Source organism: Xenopus tropicalis, chromosome 2, assembly GCF_000004195.4.
Source record: "Xenopus tropicalis strain Nigerian chromosome 2, UCB_Xtro_10.0, whole genome shotgun sequence".
NCBI lineage: Eukaryota > Metazoa > Chordata > Amphibia > Anura > Pipidae > Xenopus > Xenopus tropicalis.
Window position 1 is genome coordinate 134,563,003 of NC_030678.2, and position 25,853 is coordinate 134,588,855.

The 25,853-nt window shown below is 41.2% G+C and overlaps 2 protein-coding genes across 7 annotated transcripts in view; one reads left to right on the top strand and one right to left on the bottom strand.

The window, feature by feature from the left end:
• Positions 1 to 7,209, top strand: part of lrch1 (leucine-rich repeats and calponin homology (CH) domain containing 1) — a 100,429-nt gene extending 93,220 nt beyond the window's left edge. For all 3 annotated transcript variants that reach the window (XM_031897138.1, XM_002935112.5, XM_031897140.1), the window contains one exon: positions 4,024 to 7,209. In XM_031897138.1, the coding sequence (XP_031752998.1) occupies positions 4,024 to 4,137 (114 nt within the window). In that variant the 3' untranslated portion in view covers positions 4,138 to 7,209. The remainder of the gene's footprint in view (positions 1 to 4,023) is intronic.
• A 6,202-nt stretch (positions 7,210 to 13,411) lies between these two features.
• Positions 13,412 to 25,853, bottom strand: part of esd (esterase D) — a 33,368-nt gene continuing 20,926 nt past the window's right edge. For 3 of the 4 annotated variants that reach the window (XM_018091202.2, XM_031895916.1, XM_031895915.1), the window contains exons 5-9: positions 22,626 to 22,750; positions 21,310 to 21,429; positions 18,862 to 18,960; positions 17,319 to 17,486; positions 13,412 to 13,606 (exon numbers count right to left, since the gene is read on the bottom strand). In XM_018091202.2, the coding sequence (XP_017946691.1) occupies positions 13,526 to 13,606; positions 17,319 to 17,486; positions 18,862 to 18,960; positions 21,310 to 21,429; positions 22,626 to 22,750 (593 nt within the window). In that variant the 3' untranslated portion in view covers positions 13,412 to 13,525. 4 annotated transcript variants of the gene reach the window in all.

Sequence of the window (25,853 nt, forward strand, 5' to 3'; positions counted from 1 at the left end):
TAGATTTTTTTTAAATTAAAAAAAAAAAGGCAGAATACATTTGTTGAGTATTAGCGTACCAGTAAGGTATTTGCTTTACATTTTGCAACTTTTATTATATTACACTATTAGTATTTGTTATATATGAACCTATTTAAAGCTATATTTCTGAAGATTTTTACTTCTTTATTTCATGTTTTTTGAGTTATTAGCCCGATTAAGTTAAGGTCCTCTACTATTCATCTTCCATTTTAATTGTAAACGCTGTATGGTTGCTAGGGGGATGCAAACAGATAGCAGAATAAATTCCAAGCTGCTGTTGCAATTTATCACAGACTTATGCCACCTACACCATATGAAAAGGTAATTTTCAGAGAAACAAACCTCTCAAGCTTCACTGTGTAATCTGTGAGCAATGTTGTGAGCAATGTTGTTTACATAGAACAAGAAATAGAATGACTGCAGAATGGCAGTCTTTCCCAAACATCACCATTTAAGTTAAACTATAAAGTCCCCACTCAGTTCCACTAACTGTTGCGTTATCACTTTAGATGGCTGATTTCTCATTTATTTGTATATTTCTTGTTTGTTGGATCTCTGTAATGTGAGGCAAATATCACAGTAAGGTAACTCAAAATGTAACATTATTTTATGTTAGGGAGCAAAACCTGAAATATGCTGTCTGCATACACATTCAGTTACTTAACACCAGAGCCGGATTTGTAATCCCGCTGCCCCAAGGCCGCCCCAAGGCCGCCCCTGTCCGTCGCCCTCCGCGCATGCGCGAACACACGATCGGCACCCCCCCGCAATTCAGCACGGGTGTAAACATTCGCATACGGAGCAGTGGGGAAGAGGTCCCCACTGCTCTGTATAGGTGAAAAAGCTTAAGATGGCGGTGCGGCATGCCACCCCCAAATTTGTGTCGCCCTAGGCCCGGGCCTTTGTGGCCTCTCCGCAAATCCGGGCCTGCTTAACACACTTAAGGACGAAGACACATGGGGCGATTAGTTGCCATGACTTTTAATTAAGGCAGACTTTTCGCCCATAGAGTATAATGGACGTCACTGCAACTAATCGCTTGTGCATTTTCGCTGTGCAGAAAGGTCGAGGCGACTAATCGCCCCATGTGTCTTCGCCCTAAATATTTAAAAGATCGACCTTTTGCAACAATAACAGCTGTAACTCTATTAGGGTATGTGCCAGGTTTGCCTGTCAAGCCAGCTCGTTCAGGTTAGTCACATGTTGTATCATAATCTTTAAGAATGGCCCCTACCCATCAGACTATTCAGGAAGGCTAGCGCCAGCACTGTTCCTACTGGGCATGACCTGCCTCCCTGCCTGGCAGCCAATAAAATCAGCGTTGCAGAAGTAAATATCTGCCCATCTGGGCAATGCGCAGTCTTTTTCTAATGATGTACAGGGCCTGAAAATTTGTTAAACAACACTATCACATAATGCACAGCTCCCAGGTTAATATGGCTGTATTGGGTGTAATCTATTCTCAATAAATTCCCATAAAATTGTGAACCTGCATTGCACTCAATGTTGGTTTGTAAAAAGTTATATTTGGAGCAAGAATTTGACTCCCCCCCCCCCCAAACTGCACCGATGGCAATGGCACAATGTGTGTACCATGCAAGTTTTCTTTACATTTACTCGCTAAAGTATAAGCAGATCCCATGTATTGTACTATTTATTAGTGAAACACCTCCTGTGCCAGTCATTTAAACTTGTATCCTTACTACATTCGTACAAGTTTAGATTTAAGATATTAGGTGAGGAGGAACCAATGTCCCCAGTGCCCTGTCCTTGTATGGCAGCCAGGCATTATAGTATACTGTATATATGTGTGTGCATGCTGTGTAAATAAATCATGTGCTCCTCTGCCCAGAGACTGTGAGTTCTGCCTGATTATTTCTCTTCTCCCAGCGCCTGCCCCCTGTGTGCCTCTGTATATTATTGTATGCAGCCATGTTTCGGGCTGTTTGCAAAGCGAAAACATGTGTTTAAACAAAGTTCCTGGCTTTTCCTAGCAATGTCACGGAATAGGTATCTTAGAGCAAACTGGCCGTGCCGGGTGGGACCTGCATGTCACATAGTATTCCTCTGCTAACACACGGACACAAACACAATTGCAAGGAAAATAATCGGTAGTGTAATTGGTACATGGGAACTACTGGAAAAGCTCTTTTTATCCTAATCACCCAGGGCACAGCTAGGATTGAGATTGTCATCAGCAACGTTTCCAGGCAAATCTGAGAGCAATCAGAGCGTAAACACAATAAGTGTGGCTGCCTCTGATCATGTAACAAAGGCCTAAAACACGGCAATCGCATAGCCATGCCCAGTAGTTTGTAGTCCATTTGCCTAGGCGGCTAGCCTGTTACCCATTAGCCAACCACACCTGCATATCCTCTGTTCCTGCAAAGTCTTAAGCAACACTCATCTGGGCATTCAGATCATCTTGAGTAATTTGAGCCTATTCTAGAGGGGGTTTATTATTACTCATTTCTAGAAGCAGATTCTCTTTATCTAGGCCAGGGATTCCCAACCTTTTTTTACTTGTGAGCCAGATAGTGTTGGTGAGCCATGCAAGCAGGAAAAATGTTCTTTGGGGATGCAAAATAAGGGCTGCGATTTTGGTAGTCCCATGTGGCCTGCTGGCCTGCAGGAGGCTCTAGTTGGAGTAAAACTGTGTTTCTGTGCTTCCAGAACTTGCCTCCAAACCAGAAATGTAAAAACAGGCACCTACTTTGAGGCCATTGGGAGCAACATCAAAGGGAGGGGGGCTCACAAGCCACTGGTTGGGGATCACTGATCTAAGCCATGAAATCCTTCTGATTTGTAAAGACATATTTCACTTCAGGCCAGTAAATGTTCTTATCCTAATAACTCCTATTATGTGGCTATTAGCCCTAGAATAAATGCAAAAAAGTTCAATGCATAGGGCTTTGACTTGCTGGTTATTTCTTGCTCTCAGCTAAAAACAGTTTCACTTTTCCAACCAGTGGTTCTTCCGAGCATCTGAGTAGAAGGTAGGTAATTAAATGGGCTGCCCACTGAGTAGCCACCTGTATAATGAGCGCCTTTATATCTGAATGCCTGATAGACTACTTCAAACACATTTTCAATATAAGTTTTTCTTATTGTAGTTATGCTAAACAAAAGTGTATATAGGCAATCACAGGAACTTCTCAAAAAGAAAAGTGTTTTATTTGCAAATTTTCAAAGTTTCGAGCACCAGCTGTGTTCTTCTCGGGGACAAACCTGTTTTGTACCCTGAGGAAGAGCACAGCTGGTGCTCGAAACATTGGAATTTGGCAAATTCTGTTTGAGGAGTTCCTGTGAGCGGTATTTTTTCTCTTATATATATATATTATATATAAGGTTGCCCCTCATTGGGCACATTCCAACTATTCAGTTCTACAGAGCCTCAGTGTTTGTTTTTTAAAAGGTAAAGAAAATGTAAAATTACTGGGAGTGCAAAGTTGTTGGACACCACCATAACTTTCTTATTACCCCTGACTGGTGTTCTGCACCAGCCCAGGACACTTTTCCTGTTAACACTGTCCCAGACTTTCTCAGTGATTCTACCTTTTGTTGTGCTCTAAATCTGCCCAGCTAAGGCATTTGGTTAATAAGGATACCTCAGTGCCTGGAAATAGCATATATTTCCCATGAAATGCAGGAAATTGGCCTGTTATGTGCAGATTACTTATCCAGGGGCTTAGAAAGGGTCCCCCAGGCATGATGCTGTGTATGTACAGTGGGAGTGCCAGTGAGCCCAGTATCTGGTACCAAGTGCTTTTTGTTCCACGCTAAATCTCATTCATACTAAATGCTTCCTGAAAAGGCTGAAAGGAAAGCACTCATGCATTAGCCCCAATGGCTGCGTGCTGGAGAGCACAGCCTGGGACCTTCACAAACAAAGGGGCAATATTTGTGCAATTAGTGATTACTGGGAGCCATTTTCAGTGCAAGGTTACCATGATGGGATATCTAAAATACAATATATTTATCTTTGTTTTTCTTCTTTCACAGGAAAAACTGTGTTTGCCACATCATATTTTAGAAGAAAAGGGTTTGGTGAAAGTGAGCGTAACAGTGCAAGCACTTATAGACGTAACCACTACCAAACAAGCTTTATTTCTATGAAACATGTTCATGCGGGTGAATGTGACTGTAGCACTGTGCTCCGTATGGGGAAGAGCCAGAGAGAAGCTGCGCACAACACACAGGCTGGCCCCCAACACCGCTCCATACTGGATTCCCTGGACTGGAGGGCAGCATTCAGCATTCCAGAAGCACAGAGCGGGTTATGCACAAAACATTTGCCTATTCTCATCCACTGGGGTAACAAAGGTGGCGGAGCAGTTTTTTTTTTCTCTCAGAAAACAGTATTGCAAACAGAACAAGGGGGGCACAGAACTCATCCTGCTGTCACAGTGTGTGATACACATCTATACACGCAAGTGCAATGCACTGATAGGATTCTACAAGGACACTTGCTTATGTGCTGAACTGATATATACATATAAAGGGAATACCCCACACTGCCACAAAGATGATTTGCTTGGGTACAGCTACTGGCCAGCAACATGCTTTATCATTGGCTTGGACCTGACTGATTTGGCTTGGACCTGATTTGTCCACCAGCAATAGTAAGCAAAGAAGACCCAGGAAAGTGCTATCACTTGGCACATGCATTGATAGTGGGTGGGGGCTCTTCAACCTAAGCACAAGGTATTTCACTCAATCCAAATTCTCTCTCCCATGTTGCACTGATTTTTCAGAGGATTTCACCATGGTCCATAACCTGTCTGGGGGTTGTAACACTGGTAACATATTGGTTCTGACCAGTATATGAACAGACTCTTGGGGTTTTTGTGTGGGCCAATGAGCTGGCTTCAAACACTTGTGGAGTAAACATAAGTGACAGGAACTAGACAGCCATATGCAATGTGGTTAAGGCACTTATAGTGTAATTTTTAGAAGGTGTGAGCAAGCAAGTGGCTAATATGGTTACATGGGAGCTATGTGTTTGGCTCTGTGTAACAGAAGATCAGGGTCAGTTTGAAGCCACCAAGCCATATATGTATATGCTTTTTGTTTAACAAATTCTGTTGTTTCATGTGGGCACAACAATTACATCTAGGGCTTTCTTATAATAGTTTGGGAGGTAATGAGCTCTGTCCAACCCATGTTGCATTTGTTGCTGAATACACAATTCCCAGCATCATAGCCAGCTGATGGGATGCAAGTTTACTCCAGCTGCCTTAATGTATTGCATGTAGCCAAAAAGGTAGGAAGCTCTGGTGCTTTGGGCAACGGACATGCCATGTGTGTAGGGTTTAGGGTTTATCAGCGCGGGTGCTCATTGCTGGTGTTGGCGCAATACAAAGTGTTCCAGTGTAATCACTCCACTTTATCCATGTGTTTCTGTTGAATGGGGATGACGGACACCAAAGCTGAATACATTCAAAGCAGATCAAGATCTATGTTTTTCTGCATTCGTTGTCAGTTCCTAGCGCTCCAGGGATGAGTTGGCCCATTTACTACTTCTGAATATCAGGTTCTATGTGCAAATGGCACAGGGGTCCCACAAGTATCAGTTCATTCTGCTAAACTCTCTATTTATGTGAATATTATTTATTAGGGAACATATTCATCCTTTTTGGGTGCAAACTGTACATTATGAACATATCCTTTATTACTGCTTTTTTGTGGTCCTTTTATATTATCTTATATGGGGTTGCTTTATTCTGCTTGTAAGCCCTTCTGCCTCATAGTTCTCTGTTTGATTCACTTTAAGGAGGTTATAATAAATAGAAGGGAAGCACTAATAGCTGATATAGGATCAAAAGCCGGAGCTGTCTTTATGGGTCCCTGGCTCTTCAAATTCTGGGGCCCCCACAGAGGCTTAGCTGTACGTAGGAAAAATAAGGGACAGTGGGTATATGGAAAAAAGATGGCAGTGTTAGAGTAAAATGATGACAATAACATCTAAATCAGTGTTGTCCAAGCTGTGGTGGTTCAGATATTGTTGCATACAACTCAGGGGTTGATAAAATGTATTAGCAAATCATTAGGAGAGACAGGCACAAGTATAGGTGGTCACGATGTTGAATATCCCATGACAAGAATTGCCAAAGCACACAGGGAGTGGGAGGGACGGATATTCCGATATTGCTGCTAGAAGGTCTGTTCAACAACTTGTAGATGGTCTCTAATTTCTTGGTATAGGGCATCTATAATTGCATATTCCATAGGTAAAACATACTAATTACCCAAGAAGTGATGCTGTTGGTTGCTACATGGATAGATATACTATGTACAGAACATACTCCTCAGAGCACTGTGCAAGAGTTACTCTGTACTGCGCAGCATTTCTAGCTGACATGGGGGCTGTTGGTTGAGGCTACAAAAACAAACATTGCCATTTTGTGGTGAGTGTGGAGATAATACTAATGTCATTTGTTTTATTTAAGTATGTTAAAGCATGACAACGTTATAGGCAAATGAATGATCTGCCTCCCAGCACTTTAGGTTGAAGTGAAAGGAGCCAGCTGTGACAGTGTTGGCCCAAGCAGGATTCTCATGTGAGAGTTAATCTCCCCTCCGGCTCATAGAACTAAACATTGCTAGAAAGGAGTGGTGTCGGCATCAGAATGGATGCTCAGTCCTGTTGGCACTGCCTCTCAATGCAATCTTACATAAGATGGTGATTAATATTCTTTTTCTAGTTACTCGTGAATATTATTATAACAGGAAATTCATGATTCCGCTCCAGCAATAACAGCCATTGTGTAGAACCTACTGCACTCTGGGCCTTTCCAAAATCAATCCCAATCTATACAATTAAGATGATTATGTGGCTTCATTTCCTTTCAGCTTGTGTTTTTATTCATTGTGGGAGACCTAACTTTATATATCCTTCCTACACAAGTATTGATCCTTGTGCTGTGTGGCCCATTCATTAGGCTTATGTAAGCCAATTTTCTTCTCATTAACACTACAAGCCCTAAGAATAGCGAAGGGTTTCTCTGTCTAACAGAGATAATAACAGATTCCAAGCTCTTGGGTGCCTGAATTGCTTGAGCCTTGAAGGGGCTGTCTAACAGGGGAACTAATGCTTAACCTTATGTTTTTGTGCCTCTGTACCAGCCCAAGGCAACCACAACCCTTTAGCAGGGAAGATCTGTGCCTCCAAAGATGCCCCAGTAGCTCCCCAACTTCTATTCTGCTGATTCCCTGCACATGCTCTGTGCTGCTGTCACTTACTGAGCTTAGGGTCCAGCTTACAATGTACTGTATATATAGAATATAAATGTCACAATGTAAGGCTGATTTATTCACATTTATTTTACATGGCAGCTCCAAAACCAGTGCAATCAGAATTGTTTTTTGGATATTTTAGCATCAGTTTCTATGATAGGTATAACCTTACTTTCTGCTTATCTATGATAACTTCCTGCCACCCCTAAGCTTAGCAATGCCACTGGCACTTAAACGATGGCCTAACAAACTCCAAGAGGTTAAGCTCCTGTGGACAACTTAGATTATTAATGTTTTAGGACTGCTGGGCCTCTGTGTAGGTTCAGTATATAAAATTTAGCCATAATCTTTTTTTTTTAGGCTTTAGTTCTTCTTAAAATGTGTTCGGAGAATAGACCACACACAGAGTGGAACAGGCTGTAGTCATGGTTGGATGCCAGTGGAAAAAAGCTGATTGGTGCCAAAATCTGCTGTGTGTGCGCTGATGGGCTGATGCCATGCCTACCAGGGTGCACACATTCAGGTACGGGAAGGCAGGGGATCAGCCTGCTGGTGTATATCTGCCAGCGGACAATTCAACCCATGCGTCACTAACCAAAACAATCTCTATTCCCCTATTGTTTGCAAGTTGTAATAAAAACTTTAAAGGAGAAGGAAAGGCTAATAAAGAGTTAATCTCAAGCTGCAGGCATACCTTCAGTTCTCTCAATAGTGCCCTTATGTCTCCCTGTATTTCTCCTGTTCGGATGATCAGAAGCCAAACAGGAAAAAAAAACCGCTGAGCTCTGTAAAGAAAGTTCCCATAATGCCTCGCTCCTGCACCAAGACCAAGACCCGTGCACATGCTCAGTTAGTAAGGCTATGAGGAAGCTTCCTGCTGATTGGCTCAGATCCACATTCCTAAGGGGGGGGAGTGAGTTCTTAGCATTTTTGAGGGAGGGGGGAGCAGGAGAGAGGAAAGAACTGTGTGTCTCTGGCAGAGGAAAACAAATAGACAACAAATCCTGTTTCTTTTGACAGAGAACAGAGCAGTGCAGCTTATGGCTGTATTTACATAGACCTTTCTACTAAAGCTTACTTAGTTTTTACCTTTCCTTCTCCTTTAAAGTAACCTCATTTTGATCCTGTAAGATTCCACTCGTCATTCACAGCCCGGCCGGCCACAGAGACCTGGCTCTTACTGCTTCCTTTTAATGTTCTTTGCATTGGGTTCTTAGTAACCCTGAATGTATCTCTGCAGCGATGAGAATGTTTATGATATACCTCTGCCTCTATGAAATGAATATTGTTTGCTTTGTCTGTATGAGAAGCACCGCAACCCAATTGCCATTTGCACAAGAGAGAAGCACAAGGCCATAATGGATTATTCTGCACATATAATTATAGGTGCAAAGCCAATACGTCATCCATTGCTTTACCACCAGCAACAGTGTGAGTGGGGCTGCCGCACACTACTATAAAGCACAAGTGATACTTACCCATATCCATATGCTCTTCTGATATTCATACACTCTCACTCTCCTTACCAGGCCCCCCAAGTCCCCTTTGCCACCTCTGGATATCTATATGCCATAAGAGCTAAATGGGAATAGCCTAGCTAGTAAAGCACAAAGGCCAATATCTCCAGTTTAGGAGAAAGCTATAAAATCCGTGATCCAGTGATGAGTGAATGTAGAACATTGAATGAGGCGATGAATAAGGAAATGCAAGGGAAAAAACTGAAGTTGGTGGATATAGGGGGCGAAGTTGGTGCAAAGGGTTGCTACAGGGTAACCAGGTAACCCAGGGATACCACCAACCAGTAGAACAATATTTGCTGCCTGCTGGTTATTAGGGCTGCATCACTTGTAACATTCCGCCGTGGACTCAATAATACCAAATGTGCTTCTGCAATCAATTCCGGCGGTGCTAGATATCCATGGACGAGTACAAATAGAGCCTATGGGGTGTATTAAAGGCAGATGGTTTGGAAAAGGAAATGTAGCACTTATCAGTGCAGATGCAGCAGCAGTAGCGCAGAATAGAGCTCAGTAAGTTACACTAACTTGCTATACAACATACCTGCACCACTGCTCCTTATTTTATATCAGATGGGAGCTTTACTGTATCAGCAGCACAAAAATCATTACAGAATGTATTGGAAGTATATATGTTACCTCGTCACGCATCTGCAGATCACATATATAGGGAATAATGTACCCCCAGTTGTTTAAGATAAGGATATTATAGGTCACAAGGTGTTTTGTGACCAGAAGCAAGCACAAGGCCATGGAACTGCAAGGTGACTTCTAATATCCACATATTGTACAGGGGGTACATTATTTATTATAATACACAAGTTTCAGTGAGTCATGTGACAGACATTACATCACTTAGCACCAACTATAACTGATAACATCACTAAGCACCATTGATAAGGATATTACAGGATATTCATGGCTTTTATGTATTATATACATAATGTATAAAGGAAGAGAGTAGAATTGGCAGCTACGGTGTGTGTTAGTGCGGATGACACTGAGTGCATTCTAATTGTCCTGTGCGACGCTCTCTATCAGTATCCTGCTCACAAACAGGCCACGGAGAGGAATGGGGGGAAGCTGAAGTACCGAATGTAGGTAACACTGATGATGACTGTAAAGTAAAGGAAACATGTTTGTCAGCCATATTTTTTTACCTGTATATATTATGATTGTGATGATTTTGTTGGATATTTCCTTGAATCGAAATAAAAGGATTGTATGATATTATGCTGTAAAATAAAGAGAGCTTTAAATCCTGTCTCTTCCCTTTCAGAATCTGCTCACGTGGCCGTTATGGCTCATGTATGAAGCTTGCACAAGACTGAAAGAGATGGAGGTGCCTATCGGCATGGCTGTGTTTTTAGCGCTATGTTGGGTGCCTGTTTTAGCAGAAATATCATTAAATTGAGCAGCACGTGCTTAGTAAATCCTATTCCTGCTGCCCATTGACTTCTGTTTCCTGCATATCCTGAGAGGCAGACTGGGCTTCCCTGCTCATGTTGGCTTAAACGAGAAGGAAAGTCATTTTGGCATTTTACTGCCAATAGATTAGTCACATTAGTGCCACCTAGAACACTATTCTGCAGAAACTATTACCATACCTGAGTAAACAGCCCTAGTAGCTTTCTCTGTTTGTTTGATTCCAGCTGCCATTTTAAGTAGCTTCCTGCCTGCAGCTCTAGCCTTCGGTAGCTCCGATTACATATTCCTAAGGGAGGGGGGAGTGAGTTCTATGAATTCTTATGGGAGGGGGAGCAGGAGGAGAGAGCTGCGCAGCCTTTGGCCCTGGGAATGAAGAAGTCAGATACGGAAGACGATATTTACAAAAAAGGAAACAAAAAAGCCTGTGTTTCTTTTGACAGAGGACTCAGTGCAGCATTTCTGTGAGTGCTTATGGCTGTATTTACATAGATCTTTCTGATAAAGCTTACTTAGTTTTTTACCTTTCCTTCTCCTTTAAAGTAATTTCACTGATGCACCAAGTTCAATGTTGATGGCTGTCTCACTCTAAACGCCGGCATTTTCTGTGGTTTCCATGGTAATAATGATAGGGTACATCAGAGAGCAGGAGATTAGTCACCCACAATAGAAAAGATTAAACAGAGGAACAGGAAAAAGAGGCAACAAACTGACTGAAAGCACATATAGCACCTAATCAGGTAATACAGACGTCCCATCAGAGGGAGGAGTTATACATGATATGATCATATAGTGAGACCACCCGTCTGATTACTGAAATTCAGCAGCACTGTGGCACAATGGTTAGCACTGCTGCAGCTGTACATAGGCCTAGCATCACCAGGTGCAATGCCAGCTCTTGGCTGAAGTGGCATAAAGGTTCCAACATTCTACACCATCTGGCAGTCTAATGATTTGGTTTGGTGAGTGCAACAAAGTGCCAATGCCGATGGGGGAGCAGTCTGGAGCCATGGTTTGCGTAGTGGTTTCAGTAACAGTAAAGGTTAATGCTGAAGCGCACAGCACAATTCCCACTAATTAAATGCCTCTTACTTTATGGCAGCAGTTTAGGGAAGGCCCTTTCCTGTTTCTGCATCATAATTCTGTTCTCTGTATTTTTCTCTTCAACTCCCCTATTCTTCTCCCTTTTACTCTATTTCTTGTCCCATTCCCTTGTTCCTTCCCATGTGCTATTATTTTTAACAAAATCATTCTCTTTATTTAGCCCAAAGCTGAAATAGGTTTAAATCACACAGGTTAAAGGGGAACTTTGGCTTCAGAACCAAAATTTGTTAAAGAGCCCCACAACACAGAAACCCCTAATATACCTATCACTGTAATCTGTTCCTTTAAAATGTATGAATAAATACCATTTTATATGCTGAAATCCAGCTGCAAAACAGTTCTTCTCTTTCTGCATCATTTGAAATCCCGGCAGGGGAGGAAGGGCTAAAACATTGATGTTACAAATTGTAACAACTTCGCCACACCAAACAGTGTGCAGGAACTACATAACCCACAATGCATTGCACTGCCATGTTCCTTTCCTTATTGATATCATGTGTGCAGGGGATTGTGGGATTTGGGGATGCAGGCTTAAAGTAGCCAGCCAGATCAGCAAGGGAACAGGGGGCCAGGCTTAGGTTACTGTTCCAAACCATATTATTCCATTAAATAGCACATAACAGGTAAGCTCTGTAGAATACAATGGGTTCAGTTCTTAAACAGGACTCTAAACCCACAGAGCTTATCCGTTATCTGCTATGTAACCTGTGCCTTTTCTCTTTTTTCCAGCTTGAATGGCTGCCCCCGTGGCTACACAGCAGGTTTGTTTAACAGGTATAGGACCCATTATCCAGAATGCTCGGGACCAAGGGTATTCCGGATAAGGGGTCTTTCTGTAATTTGGAATTGCATACCTTAACTCTACTAAAAAAATCAATAAAACATTAAACCCAATAGGATTGTTTTGCATCCAATAAGGATTATTTATATCTTAGTTGGGATCAGTTACAAGGTACTGTTTTATTATTACAGAGAAAAAGGAAATCAGTTTTAAAATTCTGAATTATTTGATTAAAATGGAGTCTATGGGAGACGGGCTTTCCATAATTCGGACCTTTCTGGATAAAGGGTTTTCCGGATAAGGGATCCCATACCTGTATGATACTAGTTTCACCAATTTGATACAGGGTGTGAAAGGCAAAAACCCCCTTAAGCATTAAACAATGTGGCTGCTTGAGATTAGACCTGTGAAGTGACCAGAGGAGACTGCAGGAGGGATCAGAGCCCCGCCGTGCTGCTGCTTGTGATGGAGAAGAGAATCCGCTCCAACAAACGTGTAAGGCCACATGGGTGCAGGGCATGAAACAGCCCCAGCAGCAGTGCCACTTTGCTAGCAGCCTCCGGTATGACAGAAGCGAGTCTCTTTCTGCAAAGAGCCAGCCCATCCTGCCTGTTTGACAAACTAGCATCTGTAACACTTAATAAAATATTTATGGCTTTATCACATGTAAATGGTTTATACTTGTTACATGAAGCAAAAAAAAAAGTGCTCTGTAAGAAATGAGTATAAATTATTTTATGGTTACTGCTCTGTTTCATATAACTTTGGCATTAAATGATAACTAAACCCTAAAAATCAATATGGCTAGAAATGCTATATATTATATACTGAACACATTGCAGCAGCCTAAAGCTTCAGCAACTCTATAGTAGCAATAATCCGGACCTTCAGCTGCTGAGAAGCTAAGCTCAGTTTTAACTGTTAAAGAACTTGATGATACAGGGCTGATTATTAAATTCTAATACTATTTGCACTATCCAGAGCTCCCATATAATGTGAATCTGAATTATTACTTAGAAGTCATATATCTTATTTATATTGTATACATACAGTATATTGTGAGTGGGTCCCTAAGCTCAGTAAGTGACAGCAGCACAGAGCATGTGCAGGGAATCAGCAGACAAGAAGGAGCTACTGGGGCACATTCAGAGGCACAGATCTTCCCTGCTAAAGGGCTGTGGTTGCCTTGGGCTGGTACATAAGCACAAAACAGAATGTACAACATTTCTGCCCTACTTCTTTAGTTTTAGCTTTAGTTCTCCTTTAAATAATCAGCAGATATAATTCATTAGATTTAAAATGTCTAGAAAGGAAACTGCAGACGACATTCCTTGTACTAAATGGCAATTTAATTGCACGGCAGAATAAAAATGTGGCCAGGCTGTTATGGTTTGATACCACGAATGCAAACGTTGATCTGGTGCTTTATTATTCCATAATCTCAGGCATGAAGGTATTTCCCATGGTGCTTGATGTGATCATTTATGAAAGTGGTGATAAAGAAGTAGCTGTGATCATATCCCTGCAATTAGAAAAAGACAAGATACATATATGAATAAATATATAAAGATAAAAACACACATAAATAGAACTTCTACCTGGTTTTAGAGCTAAAAAGCTAATTAGAAGCAGTATTAGTTCTCACCAGGAGGGACAAGATTTTGAAATGAATAAAGTCACAGAATCAGAACTAATAGAGCTAATAGCACCGGCCCTGTTATTAGTCAGTTGCCCTTAAACCAGCAAGAGCTGCAGGAAATAATATTCCCTAATTATGTGACCTGCATTCTGTTTGATGTGCAACTCAGCCGTAGTAATTAAAAGCACTAAATAAAAGGCTTTTAAGGAGAATCTGAGAGGTTCAGGCTGACATTTCCTGCATTCCCAGCTTGTGCAGTTGCCATTGAAATGCTCTTTCTCCGGAGCTTTAATGTCTAATGGCTAAAGCCATACATACATATGGTATAAAGTTCATTTATAAAGGGAATCACATTCATTATAAGAGAAGAAAAAAAACCACTGCATTTGCACTTACCCTTAACTCAAGAGCTCTTTGTTGTGTTTACAAACTGAGCTGGGGCTAAATGCAAAGCTCCCTGTCTCACCGGAGCCCCCGAGTGAAGGGTAAGTGCAACATGGGCGCAGTCACGCTGTTTGAGTGTTATTGATCTCTAATAATGTTCAGGCCAGGAAGAGTCAGCTAAAGAGTCAGTGAATGATAGCTTCAGCCAGCCTGGCAGGATTCAGTCCATAAGCACATACTATACTATGGTTGCAGGATAAGGGAGTTGCTGGTTGCCAGGTTCAGAACCGCCAGACTGATGATCTAGGTATCTGGAAGACAGCAGTTCAATGCCTGAAAGCCTTGTAGTTTATAGATACATGCTGCTTATACCTCATTATAAGTGAGAGGGGACCAGCACACAAAATCACATCAATATCTTCTTAAGATATTGATGTGATTTGGTGTGCTTGTCCTTTTTATAGGTATTTACATGTTATGACCTAGCACACACTTATTGCACCTGTTTAGAGTGGGGACACACAATTTGACTTTATATATATATATATATACAGCAGCGAAGAGATCCGCACTCACAGGACTTATAGAATGAATCTGGTGTTTATTGAGAAGACTAACGTTTCGGCTACCTCAGTAGCCTTTTTCAAAGTGACTCACACAGCTAAACCAGTGTCTAATTAACATTCAGGGGCGGGGAAAGTGGGGACATCATCAACACAAGTCAATCATTGGGGGAAAACACCAAAGTTGTGAATAAACAAAAGAATTTGCAAAAAAGTAAAAATAAAAGGGAATATATACACAGAAAATATGGCATATAACAACTATATACAGGAGATTCTGAAGCACTTGTGTCTCAGGAAAGCACAACATTGTATGCTGTTAAATGTAACAAAACAGAGCTCAACTGGTGAGAAAAAAACATCAGCTACATCATCACAGATTTGTTGCAAAGTTAATTCAAGTACCTTAGAGTCAGTGAAGGAATAGGGAGTTCACACTGGGCATATATTGCAATAATTAGGAGCGGTTACAATGTATTAGGGACTTACTGTTACAAATGTTACATCCAGTATTGTAGCCAGATCCTGTCAGTGAGAGGCGGGAATTGCAGGGAAAGGACTGCTGTTCAAAGGGGAGCACAGCTGCTTACTACTCCAGGGAAAGACCCTGTGTAAGATGCGCGTTGCCATGGTAACGTCTATGCGTTGCTATGGTCAAGTGTCTGGTGTGGAAAGGTTGTAATGCCAGGTTGTCAAAAGTAAAAAATTAAAAATAAAAAATGCGAAACTGGAACTTTTCCAATTAATACTCTGTATTGGGAAATTCAATAACCACTAGAGTTACAGGCACTCCTCTAAACTCAGAAACTCCCACCTAATGATCAATTGTGCTCATAAACATATCATTTTGGGGAACAGTGTAGGAAAGTCACCGTACTTATGTTTTACCAGGGTACTATATCAAACGTAATTTACTGAATTGGCCGAATTAGAGAACCCTAGAACAGGAGAATAAAAAGAGGGAAAGAAAAAAAGAAAAGATGAATTAAGACATATATCACCCAGAACAGTAAGTGTTGCGCAGCAAGAGTGCATAGTCCACAGGAGCAAAAGTTGGTGGTATATAGGGTGAGTGGTCCATAATCCACATAAGTTAACTTACATGGCAAGTTAAGGGACATATAAAGGGGATAGGACACTGATCACCAAATTATGCCATGAGAGATATGGGAGAGACCAGACTCAGAACCAGAAATAGATATAAAAGGCAATTAAACCATTAAACCAATGCGTCGTGTTTGAATTGTTGGAAGCATTTGAAGCCACTGAGTTAACGTTGGTAGAGTTAGTTTGTGCGGACAGAAGGTGCTGGATTCTGGGAAGGGTCCACCACCTGTAGAGCCCATACTGGAATTAGGGCCGATATCAGGGGTAAAGGACACACAGCCCATCCAATAGCACGCCTTTGTGTGTAAGGGAGGTATATATAGGGTTGCAACACCCACCCATAGTAGAAGGGGTAGTTTGTATCATTATTACCCCGAACCTGCGCTGGAATACAGGTCTTTGTCCGCACTGCTCTATTTAGAGACTTCGTACTTACAGTGCTTCATAGGAGACATCCCCATGTGGTGCTCGACACTCCACCATTGTTTTAAGGGGACTACCCCCATCAGGCGAATGTTGGTTGAGTGATCTGTATCAGAGAGAACGGGCTACAAGTGTCCCTGTTGTTCAAGTAAATCTACTGTAAAATGGATGAAAACACTCACCAGATTAATTCTATAAGTCCTGTGAGTGCGGATCTCTTCGCTGCTGTATCTAATTCTTCACTTGGACCTGCACCCAGGCTATTGTGATCCGATTGACGTGAGTGCCGGCTCTCTCCTGATGCATATATATATCTGTATATATTATGTCCAGGAATCGTGCACAGAGAATTCCAGGTACTGCCTGGGTGCATGGTTACCATAACATAATAAGTAAACACAAACAAACCACACTCACAGGACTTGATCACATTGCAATTTTGTGTCCTGAAGGCGGCTACAGTCTCTAGGCACTTTAATGAGTGTAGTAATAGTAATGCAGGGTATGTGAGACTGCAGGGAATCGAAAAAAGTGACTGTAGGACCGAGAGGAGGGGATATACAATCAAAGTAGTTACGTGCAGAAGTTAAGTGGATCTACAGTATAAACTGTGTACTAGCAACCTCAAGGGCTGAATTTGACATTTGATAAAAGTTGTTACTTTTGAAAGTGGATATGGTTTAATTAATTTGCTGCAACAATGTATTTACCCAGATAATTTTAACTTTGTTATCAGCCAGGTAATATTAGTTTTTTTTTTAACTAGCAATCTGAAAAGTTTAGGATATAAAGCTTTGTGAAGAACTGATTACTTAATAGGCACATCTAATTAATTTATGGAATATTTATATGTTACTAGCAAAAGCCATTAGAACCCCCCACACCATTGCTAGGCAACACAGTTAGGCTTATGAGGACAATCCAATAGCAAATACAAGCACTGGTGCTAGGATTTCCACATATCCAGGCTTAGAAGTGTATTAAATACTGAGTAGCATGCAAGCTAATATGGATTCCTCCTGGCAGCTATTGCCATAATAATGCTTATCTGAAGCAAAATGCCTTTTTTGTAGGAATATCTACTAAACACGCCACATCCAAGCATTTTCCTAACTTGCCTCTTGCAGCCTAAAAACAACGGGTATGTTACGCTCTGTGCAAGCAGCAATAAAGTTGTCTGGCAGTAACTGTCCGGCAGCGAGGAACTGGTCATCTTTCCCTTGATCGATTAATATATCTAGTTTTGGGCCAGAGTAACTCTTCACCAGTTGGGTTGCATCATATGCCTGTGGGAGGAAAAACATTTAGTCAGGTTAAGGAATAAGCCATTGATAACTATTCTCTGCAGCGGATATATTAGCCAAATTTCTCTATATACACATGACAAAATATATGTACAGTAACAATGTATGTTGTGTCCTATCAAGCCCCTACACTACATGCATTGTAACAGCACCATCCATCTGCCAAGGCCATTGGAGCGACAGGATCTCTCTCTTATAGAGCCACGTGAGGTTCATTCTATTGATTTCCAATGCAAGTGCCTGTCGTTTCCAGACTGTAGCCAGAGTCCCTTTGAAAACAAAATTATGCCTGCTTTCCTGGCACCGTATCAGGCAGGTATAATGAAAAGAACATTTTCAGTGCATTTACCTTTTCCACATACTTTGTAACATAAGCATTTAATCAGCTAGCACTATTATACCTCATATTTTTTAGTTTTGATTTGCTTAATGAGTCTTTAGAATGTCTGACTGGTGATAGTTTTCAACGGTAGCAAAACTTTTACACCTATTGCAATAATTATAGCTTTTAAATCACTGTTCTGTCCCCTCTAAATGTCTCTTGTTATTTCCCAGATTATTAAACTGAGAAATGTAACTATATGTTTTAAAGGACACCCTGGGCTGTATTTAGCTCCGTTTCTGCCCTAGGCACTTGAACTCACCCCACTCCCTTTCTTGAGCCCAGGGTGGTCCTGCTGTACTGAGCATGCACCAATCACAAAAGATCAAGGTACCCCACTTCCTCATAAACTCAAAAAGTGAGTGAGAGTAATTTTTTTTATTTGCCATACACCCACTTGAGACCTGCCCCCTAATCCCTAGCCACAGGCCCTAGGGTTCTTATATGGTAAATATAGCCCTGAGGATACCCATATTATTATTAACATACGTACAGAGTAACATATAAAGCAATTAATAACCGATACAAGAGGTGAAGAGAGCCCTGCCCAAAAGAGCTTACAATCTACATATTCCTCCAGGCCTTTAATATAGTAATGTATCATTCATGGTTATACGTTACGGTGACATTCTTAGGGTTATAATTATCTATAAAGCATACAAATCTCTTGTATGGGTTTATAAATCTTGCATTTTAGCCCAATTTCTATGCAAAAGAAGGATCCCTCTATCCAGAATTAAAGTTGTGCATTATAAATACTAATCCAGACAGGATTCCCTGTTTTGTACTGGTGGGAAATACAGTCACATGACTGTGTACATTTATTTTTGGCAAATATTTTACTAAAATGGATTGTTAGAAGAGTACAGAGAAGGCTTCTCCAGCAATGTTACATTTGTCTATAAAAGGCTGTCACCATATGTTTGTAGCCAGTTTGTGTTACTCAGTGGAAATGGTAATATTTACATTACTTACCTCCCATTTACTGGTGTCTGGCCCCAGGTAGCCGCTGAATGCTTTCTGGCCCCATGGACACTGAATGGGATTACAGATGGGGGCAAATGCTGACACAGTCTATTAAAACACAAAAACAAAGGAAAACAAGTGTTTGTTACATTGCAATAAATAAACCATCATGTAGAACATATGTCTGTTAAACATGAAGATAATCACTTTGGTCCCTAATTCCACACCCAGACATCAAGCTTTCACTTATAATTTGCCTTTGGAGCCTAATTACCAATAACAGCAAGCAATTGGCACATTTGTATAGCACTCATCATGCGGAGCTGGAAATGCAATTAGCACAGCTGCTGCTGGAGGCACTTTGGAAATAAGAAGCGAGATTCCATGAATCAATTATCCCTGTAATAGAGTTCATGAAATAGGAGGCAGAGTCCAACAAAGTTCTAACAGAAACATTTCAGTGAATCATCGTCATACACTTCATTATATTTTCTGATTTGCAAACATAGAAACAACGGCAAAGGTTCAACTGGTTCATTTAATTTCTTTCTGCGAAAGTAGCAAAAATGGCAAAGAAAAGCTACTATCGTCTTCTTGGAAAGAAAATGTATTTTACAGAAAAAGAAATAAGTTTACCTGTGTGGGTTGCTAAACAAACAGTTTCTATTGCCACAACCCCAAGTTAACATATTGTTTAAAGGAGAAGGAAAAGCTAAGTCATTTGGGGGTGTCAAAATGTTAGGCACCCCCAAGTGACTTTAATCGCTTACCTTTTACCCCGGACTGGTGCCCCTGTACAGAGAGAACAGCACCAGCCCGGGGTAGCTGCAATCGCTTCCTCCTTCCTGTATCCCCCCGCGCGCATGCGCAGTAGAGTGAAAAGCCGAACTTTAACAGAGAAGTCGGCTTTTTCACTCTACTGCGCATGCGCCTGACTCACAGTCAAGGCTTAACAAAGGCGGAAGAAGGAAGCGCTGCACTAAAGGTGCCCCGGGCTGGTGCAGTTTTCTCCTAACAGGGGCACCAGCACGGGGTACAAGGTAAGCGATTCAAGTCACTTGGGGGTGCTTAACATTTTAGCACCCCCAAGTGACTTAGCCTTTCCTTCCCCTTTAAGGCCATATTAGGTTTTCAGTTATCATGAGCTCTCAGGGGCTCCAGATACCTCAACCAAGTCAAATAGGGTAGACTGGCAGAAGCAAGCGATAGTCACAGCACACAGTGTACCCAGAGGGTGGCATAATAATTTGCAAGCTGGAGAACATCTACCTTGCAAACAAAGTTTGCAAACGTGACCTAGACCTATTTGATTTGGAGTCATAAACTTACAGACCAAATGGGGGGTGAAGCCCAAGGATGTTCCTTCCTCTACAGAGCCCACAACATTAATAGGAGATGAATAAACTCCTGTATGCTTCCTTTGGCTGATGTTTGTGTTGGGCCCTGACCCAAGAATTTTTAATGACTGATCTGCAACAGCCAACAAATTCATACTTATGTTATGGTCACAATGCCAATGTAGATTTCTGGATGTGGTTTGGCTGAAGGTTGAGATTCCACACTGGTAAGAACTGTTGCACTGCCAGGTGTTGTAGCAAAGGGTGTCCTCTGTGCAACTTTCGGATTTAGTGTTTATGTCACAGTTTTGCTTTGTCCTATGCATATATTCAAACAGCTCCAGTAAGCATTCTGAAAAAGCCATAATAAATGCCTCATAAAAACCCAGGAGAGAAAGATCCAGCCTTTGTAGGGGACCTAGTGGGCCTTGATACACAATGGGCTTTGATAGGTAACTGAAATGCTGATGCTGGGCTCTTTAAAAATAGGTGTCTTTGGTTTGCTCAGACAGCCCTGCACTAATAAACAGCACTGTAGTAAGAAAGACAGTTTAGAAAATATGACCCCCCCTCCAGAATACTTACAGTAGGGGAGAGCAGGCTAAGGCAGAAAACCTCTAAAACCTTCACTCAGGCCAAAGGGTTGGATGGTCGGAAGGGGAGGTGGGTAAGAATTTAAATGCTGACAGATGCCCTGATGGTACTACATAAAAATGTGGGCAGGTGAACAAGAAGCTTTAATCCTTTTTTTCTCCTTGCCTAAACAAGACTAGTAAAAGATGACTAGTTTCTGTGGGTTACAGGGCTAAGGCAAACTGTGCCCAGTTCTTTGCCGAGTTCTTAGCTTACCAAAAATAAGGAAATACCTGCATTCTTTTAGTTTCATACCAATGTTAGTAACCTCATCATGGGAATTGCACAGATGCCTGCATAACAATGGCACACAGACATATTTCATGGTCACTTAAGTAATTCTTTAAAAAACAGCTTGAATAAAAATACTTAATTTATAATGTGTGCCCCTTTATATTTTTATGTTACAGAAACATGTACAAGTACTTTCCAACTAGAATATAACAACACTACCCTAAAGATTTACAGGCCACATAAGGAATATTACCTTATATTTCCCTGGGTTTTTCAGCGCACAGATTAATGCACCATGCCCTCCCATGGAATGGCCAAAAATGGAAACCCGATCTGGATCCGTTGGGAAATTTCCATTTATAAGATGTGGAAGCTGAAATAGAAAAATGTTATACTTAGCTCTTCAGGAGACTGTGATTTTTCTCCCAAACCATACCTATATAATGTATAGTTAGAATTGCAACCCACAATGGTGAACTGACAAACAAGAACACATAGAAAAATCTGCATCATAAATTACATTTGCACAGCAATTAATTCTTTTTTTTTCCTACAGCTAATCTGCAGTACTTTACAGTGACTAACATTAAATGACATGACTTAGAGTAAAAGAGCCTAGAGGATGTGCTGTTCTTTTTATTAACACTGTCTCCCAGCACAAAACTAAATAACTCATCAAGGCAACTTGATATGTTTGCCGCCACCCCCTTATCCTCCTGTTCAGTTTTGTAATACTTTAGCCAGGGCTAATATTTATTTAGCATTACACAGGACAATACATGCATAGCTTTTGGTTGTTGGAAGAGTGACCATAGTGGCCAAAACACATACCCTCGCCAAAACATTAGCTAGTCACAACATACTTACACATATGCACACCGCCTGTGTGTGTCCTACTATGTCCCAACCTAAGCCTCCATCTTGCACTGCTGCCCCTTCCCTTACTGCACTACCTGACTGGTCATTATTAGTTTCCTTAATTTAAGAGCCCATTTAGGCCCATGAAACACAGTGTGTTTTCTCCGATTATGGATATTCAGACTGTCATTTTTGTTAATTCTTGTATATTTGCAGCATGAACTTTCCCCATGAGGGCAGCAGAACATTACAAGGTCCAGTGGGAGAGAAGATGGGGAGATCCAATAGCACAGTAGGAAAGAAGGAGAGAATTAAGCAACAGCCACTTTGAATAGTATAGGGCAGGGATCCCACAGTCAAATATAAAAAGACTTGGAGAGCAACACAAGCACCATAAAAGTTCATGGAGGTGCCAAATAAGGGCTAAGATTGGCTATTAGGCAGCCTCTATGCACACTATCAGCTTACAGGGGCTTTATTTGGTAGTAAATCTTGTTTTTATTCAACCAAAACTTGCCACCAAGTTTGCAATCCCTTGCAACCAAAGTGATGAACATGTTGCTCACAAGCCACTGGTTGGGGATCACTGGCATAGGGCATGTGAAGAGGCCAAAGAAGAGCAAAGTAAGGGCTCCTTTAGAGGGGTCACATTTTGCAGTTACTTTTTACACTACCAACTTTTCAAAGAGAAAGGTAAATTGTAAAGGTTACCTCATCTACAATGTATGAATACATTCTGTAGTTGGTTTTCCAAGGATCTTCAGTGGCATTGACATAGAAGCCAGCTCCTGTACCAAAGTCCCAGCTATCCTCTTCTCCATCTATATTGCAGCCACCTATCAATTATAGACAAACATGTTGGTAAATCTGCCTACCAGGATTTATAAGGCAAGTCTATTTAGGAAGAAAATATACATTTTATATTGCAGTGTCACCCACTGTAACCTGCAGCACATAATACCCTCCTGTTTGTCTGTAAGTTACCCTCCCATTTAGATTGTAAGCTCTATGGGACAGAGACCTCCATCTCTTTGTCCCTTAGCTCTGTAGAATTCTTAATGTAACTGTAGTTTTATTTATCTATTATTGTAATGACCCCCTATTTATGAATGTATTGTTCTGCTGTGTACATAAGTAGCTCTGTATAAATAAACACATACATAAATACAATACAAGGTTACATACAATATCACACTTTGTAACCATAACATATAAGCTTTGCATAATGCTCCAGCATCTAAATATTTATTTAAGGGTTAAAGAGAACTAAACATCAGCAAGAATTAGGCTATAAATGCTGTACGTTTGCTTACTGAGACATATATGTGCCCTATGGCAATGAGGACCCCTGTCTCTGATGATGTTCCCGGGAGCTTATCTTTCCCTTTCTTCTGCTGAGACACAGACCATGCACAACCAATTTAGATCAAAGAGATTTTCCTACAACCTGTGTGTACTGGCCAGCGCTGCAGAGCTCACAACTAATCATCTCTATCTGAACTTATTTATAATTAGCAATGCAACGTGTGAGTACTCATCCCTAGAAACGGGACACACAATGAATAGCCAATTATTAAACTGAGCACCACCTGGCTGTGCAAAAGCCATTGTAAATAAACTGGTTATTAATTAGGAATTAAGAAATAGGTATTTTATAACAGCTAGAGAAATCAGCCCTTAAAGCTACATACCCACAAACATTTCTAGTTGTATTTTCGTGCTCTGTGGGTTTGTGCCCACAGGAATACACATATAACCCTGAATGCAGAAAACCATTAATGAGGGCATTTTTTTCCACATTATACAGTTATATCCAACAGCTGGTGGGTACACACACGGCAGGCTGAAATCAGTATAGGCTTGTGTTTGACTGCCATGTAACCCATGAAAATCCACCATGTGTCAAACATAGTTTTATTTCTAAGTGGCTATATAGTCACTACAGCTGCTTGCCTGGCATAACTCTAAAGAGGAAAAAGGTTGACTAGCTATACAATTCTCATACTGAATAGCAGTTTGGGTAGATCTTGAGATTACTGTTACCCTTGTTATTAAGCATTCCAAGAAATCTTCCAACCCCTCTTAATGACATCAATGGAATCTGCCATCACAACATCAGCTGGCAGAGCATTCCCAACCTTACTGCCCTAACCGTGAAGAACCACCTACCCTACTCCAAGTTATTTCCCTCACATCTTAAGGGGTGGCCTCTTGTTCTTTTATATGCGAGAAAAAATTCCCTGCTATCTGTCTATAATGTCTCCTAATGCAGTGGTCCCCAACCTTTTTTGCACCAAGGACCGGTTTAAAGCAAGACAATTTTTACAAGGACCAGTGGATAGACCTTTTGAACTGCAGCCTCTCCTAAAAGTTCACGGCAAATGTCCTTAGCAGCACGCAGAATCAACTCTTCAGCAACAGTAAAGGGCTTCTTAGCTTTAGCAATGCGGTTAGCGACTAAGTACGATGACCTTAGTGCAGACACATTTGATGAAGTGGTGGCCTTCAATAATTGCTTCTGTCCATGTTCATTTTTTTTTCTTTTGAAAAACTCCAAAGGCTTGTCTTTTAATGCAGGGTGCTTGGTCTCTATGTGACGAAGCAGTTTTGAAGGTTTCATTGCTTCATTGGATAGCCGTTCGCCGCATATTATACAGAGCGAGATTGGAGAATGTGAATCACCTGTTGCTATGAACCTGTATTTTAAGTAAGACTCTTGGTATTTTCTTTTAAATGCAGCTCTCTTTTTCTTTGGCAGTCTTGGAGTCTTCTGCTGTCTCATTATTGGGTCTTTCCCCTTTTCAAAGCTCTGCAGTGATGTTTGTTTACTCAAGTGCGGGGTGCACTTGGCGCAGGGCAAATATCTATTTGCCTAGCTAGCCCTAGCAGAGTGTGCAAACAGTTAAGCTGATGGGAGGATGTAAAGATGTCACAGTGGGACACTAACCCCCAAGTATGATGCATATGAAGCAGGCCGCCTCTGATGCTGTCGCATATCACAGTGTATGGTGTGTCACTGTGTCATCAATCGAGCGTATGATGCGTTGTTATTGTATGCGATGTTTCACGTCATTATGGGCGTGGCGTGTGATCCGCGTCATTATTCATGCTACACATTCATTCACGCCGCTATGCGCGTTGTTATGTGTGCGATGCATACATTCGCTCCATTATGTGCGTGATGCGTACATTTGTAACATCCTCTGCAGCCAAGATCAGAGGCGGCCCAGTGCAAAACAGCCCATGGCCCGCCGCTTGGGGAACCCTACTCTAATGTACTATTAGACTATTAGTCTTTCCTTATAGTTTATTGTTCCATCCCCCTTTGCCAGTTTAGTCGTACATCTCTGCACTCTCTCCAGCTCATTAATATCCTTTTTAAAGACTGGAGCCCAAAACTGCAAAATTATTCATTTATCCCTCGAGTAAAGTTGCTTTAGTAGCCACTGACTGACATTGCCTAGTTACACAGCTTATTATCCACAAAACTCCCTTCTCAATTAAGGAGGCCTCAACACACTAACATTTAGTGTATTTATTTAGTATTTATGTTATTTCTACCAAAGTGCATAACCTTGTATTTATCAACACTGGATCTATTTTGCCAATTTGCTGTTCAGTTATCCAATTAAGTCAAAAAATGCAGAAACATCCTGCACGGAACACAGTCTGTGTATTTTAGTTTTGAAGTGATGATCTGACATTTATTTTCCATTTAACATTAAACGCTAAAGAAAAACAAAACACATGCCACAAAGCTAGCACTTGGATCAGATGCGCATTGAATGGTTACAAATTATTTTTTACCAAACAATAGTTAAACTAATCGATCACAGTCCTGTTATATCTTTTGATAGGGCTCTATAAAGACAGTATTCTTTTGTCAAAATATACAGTGAATTTTCATACATACCCCCACACAGCAACACAACTGCCTGC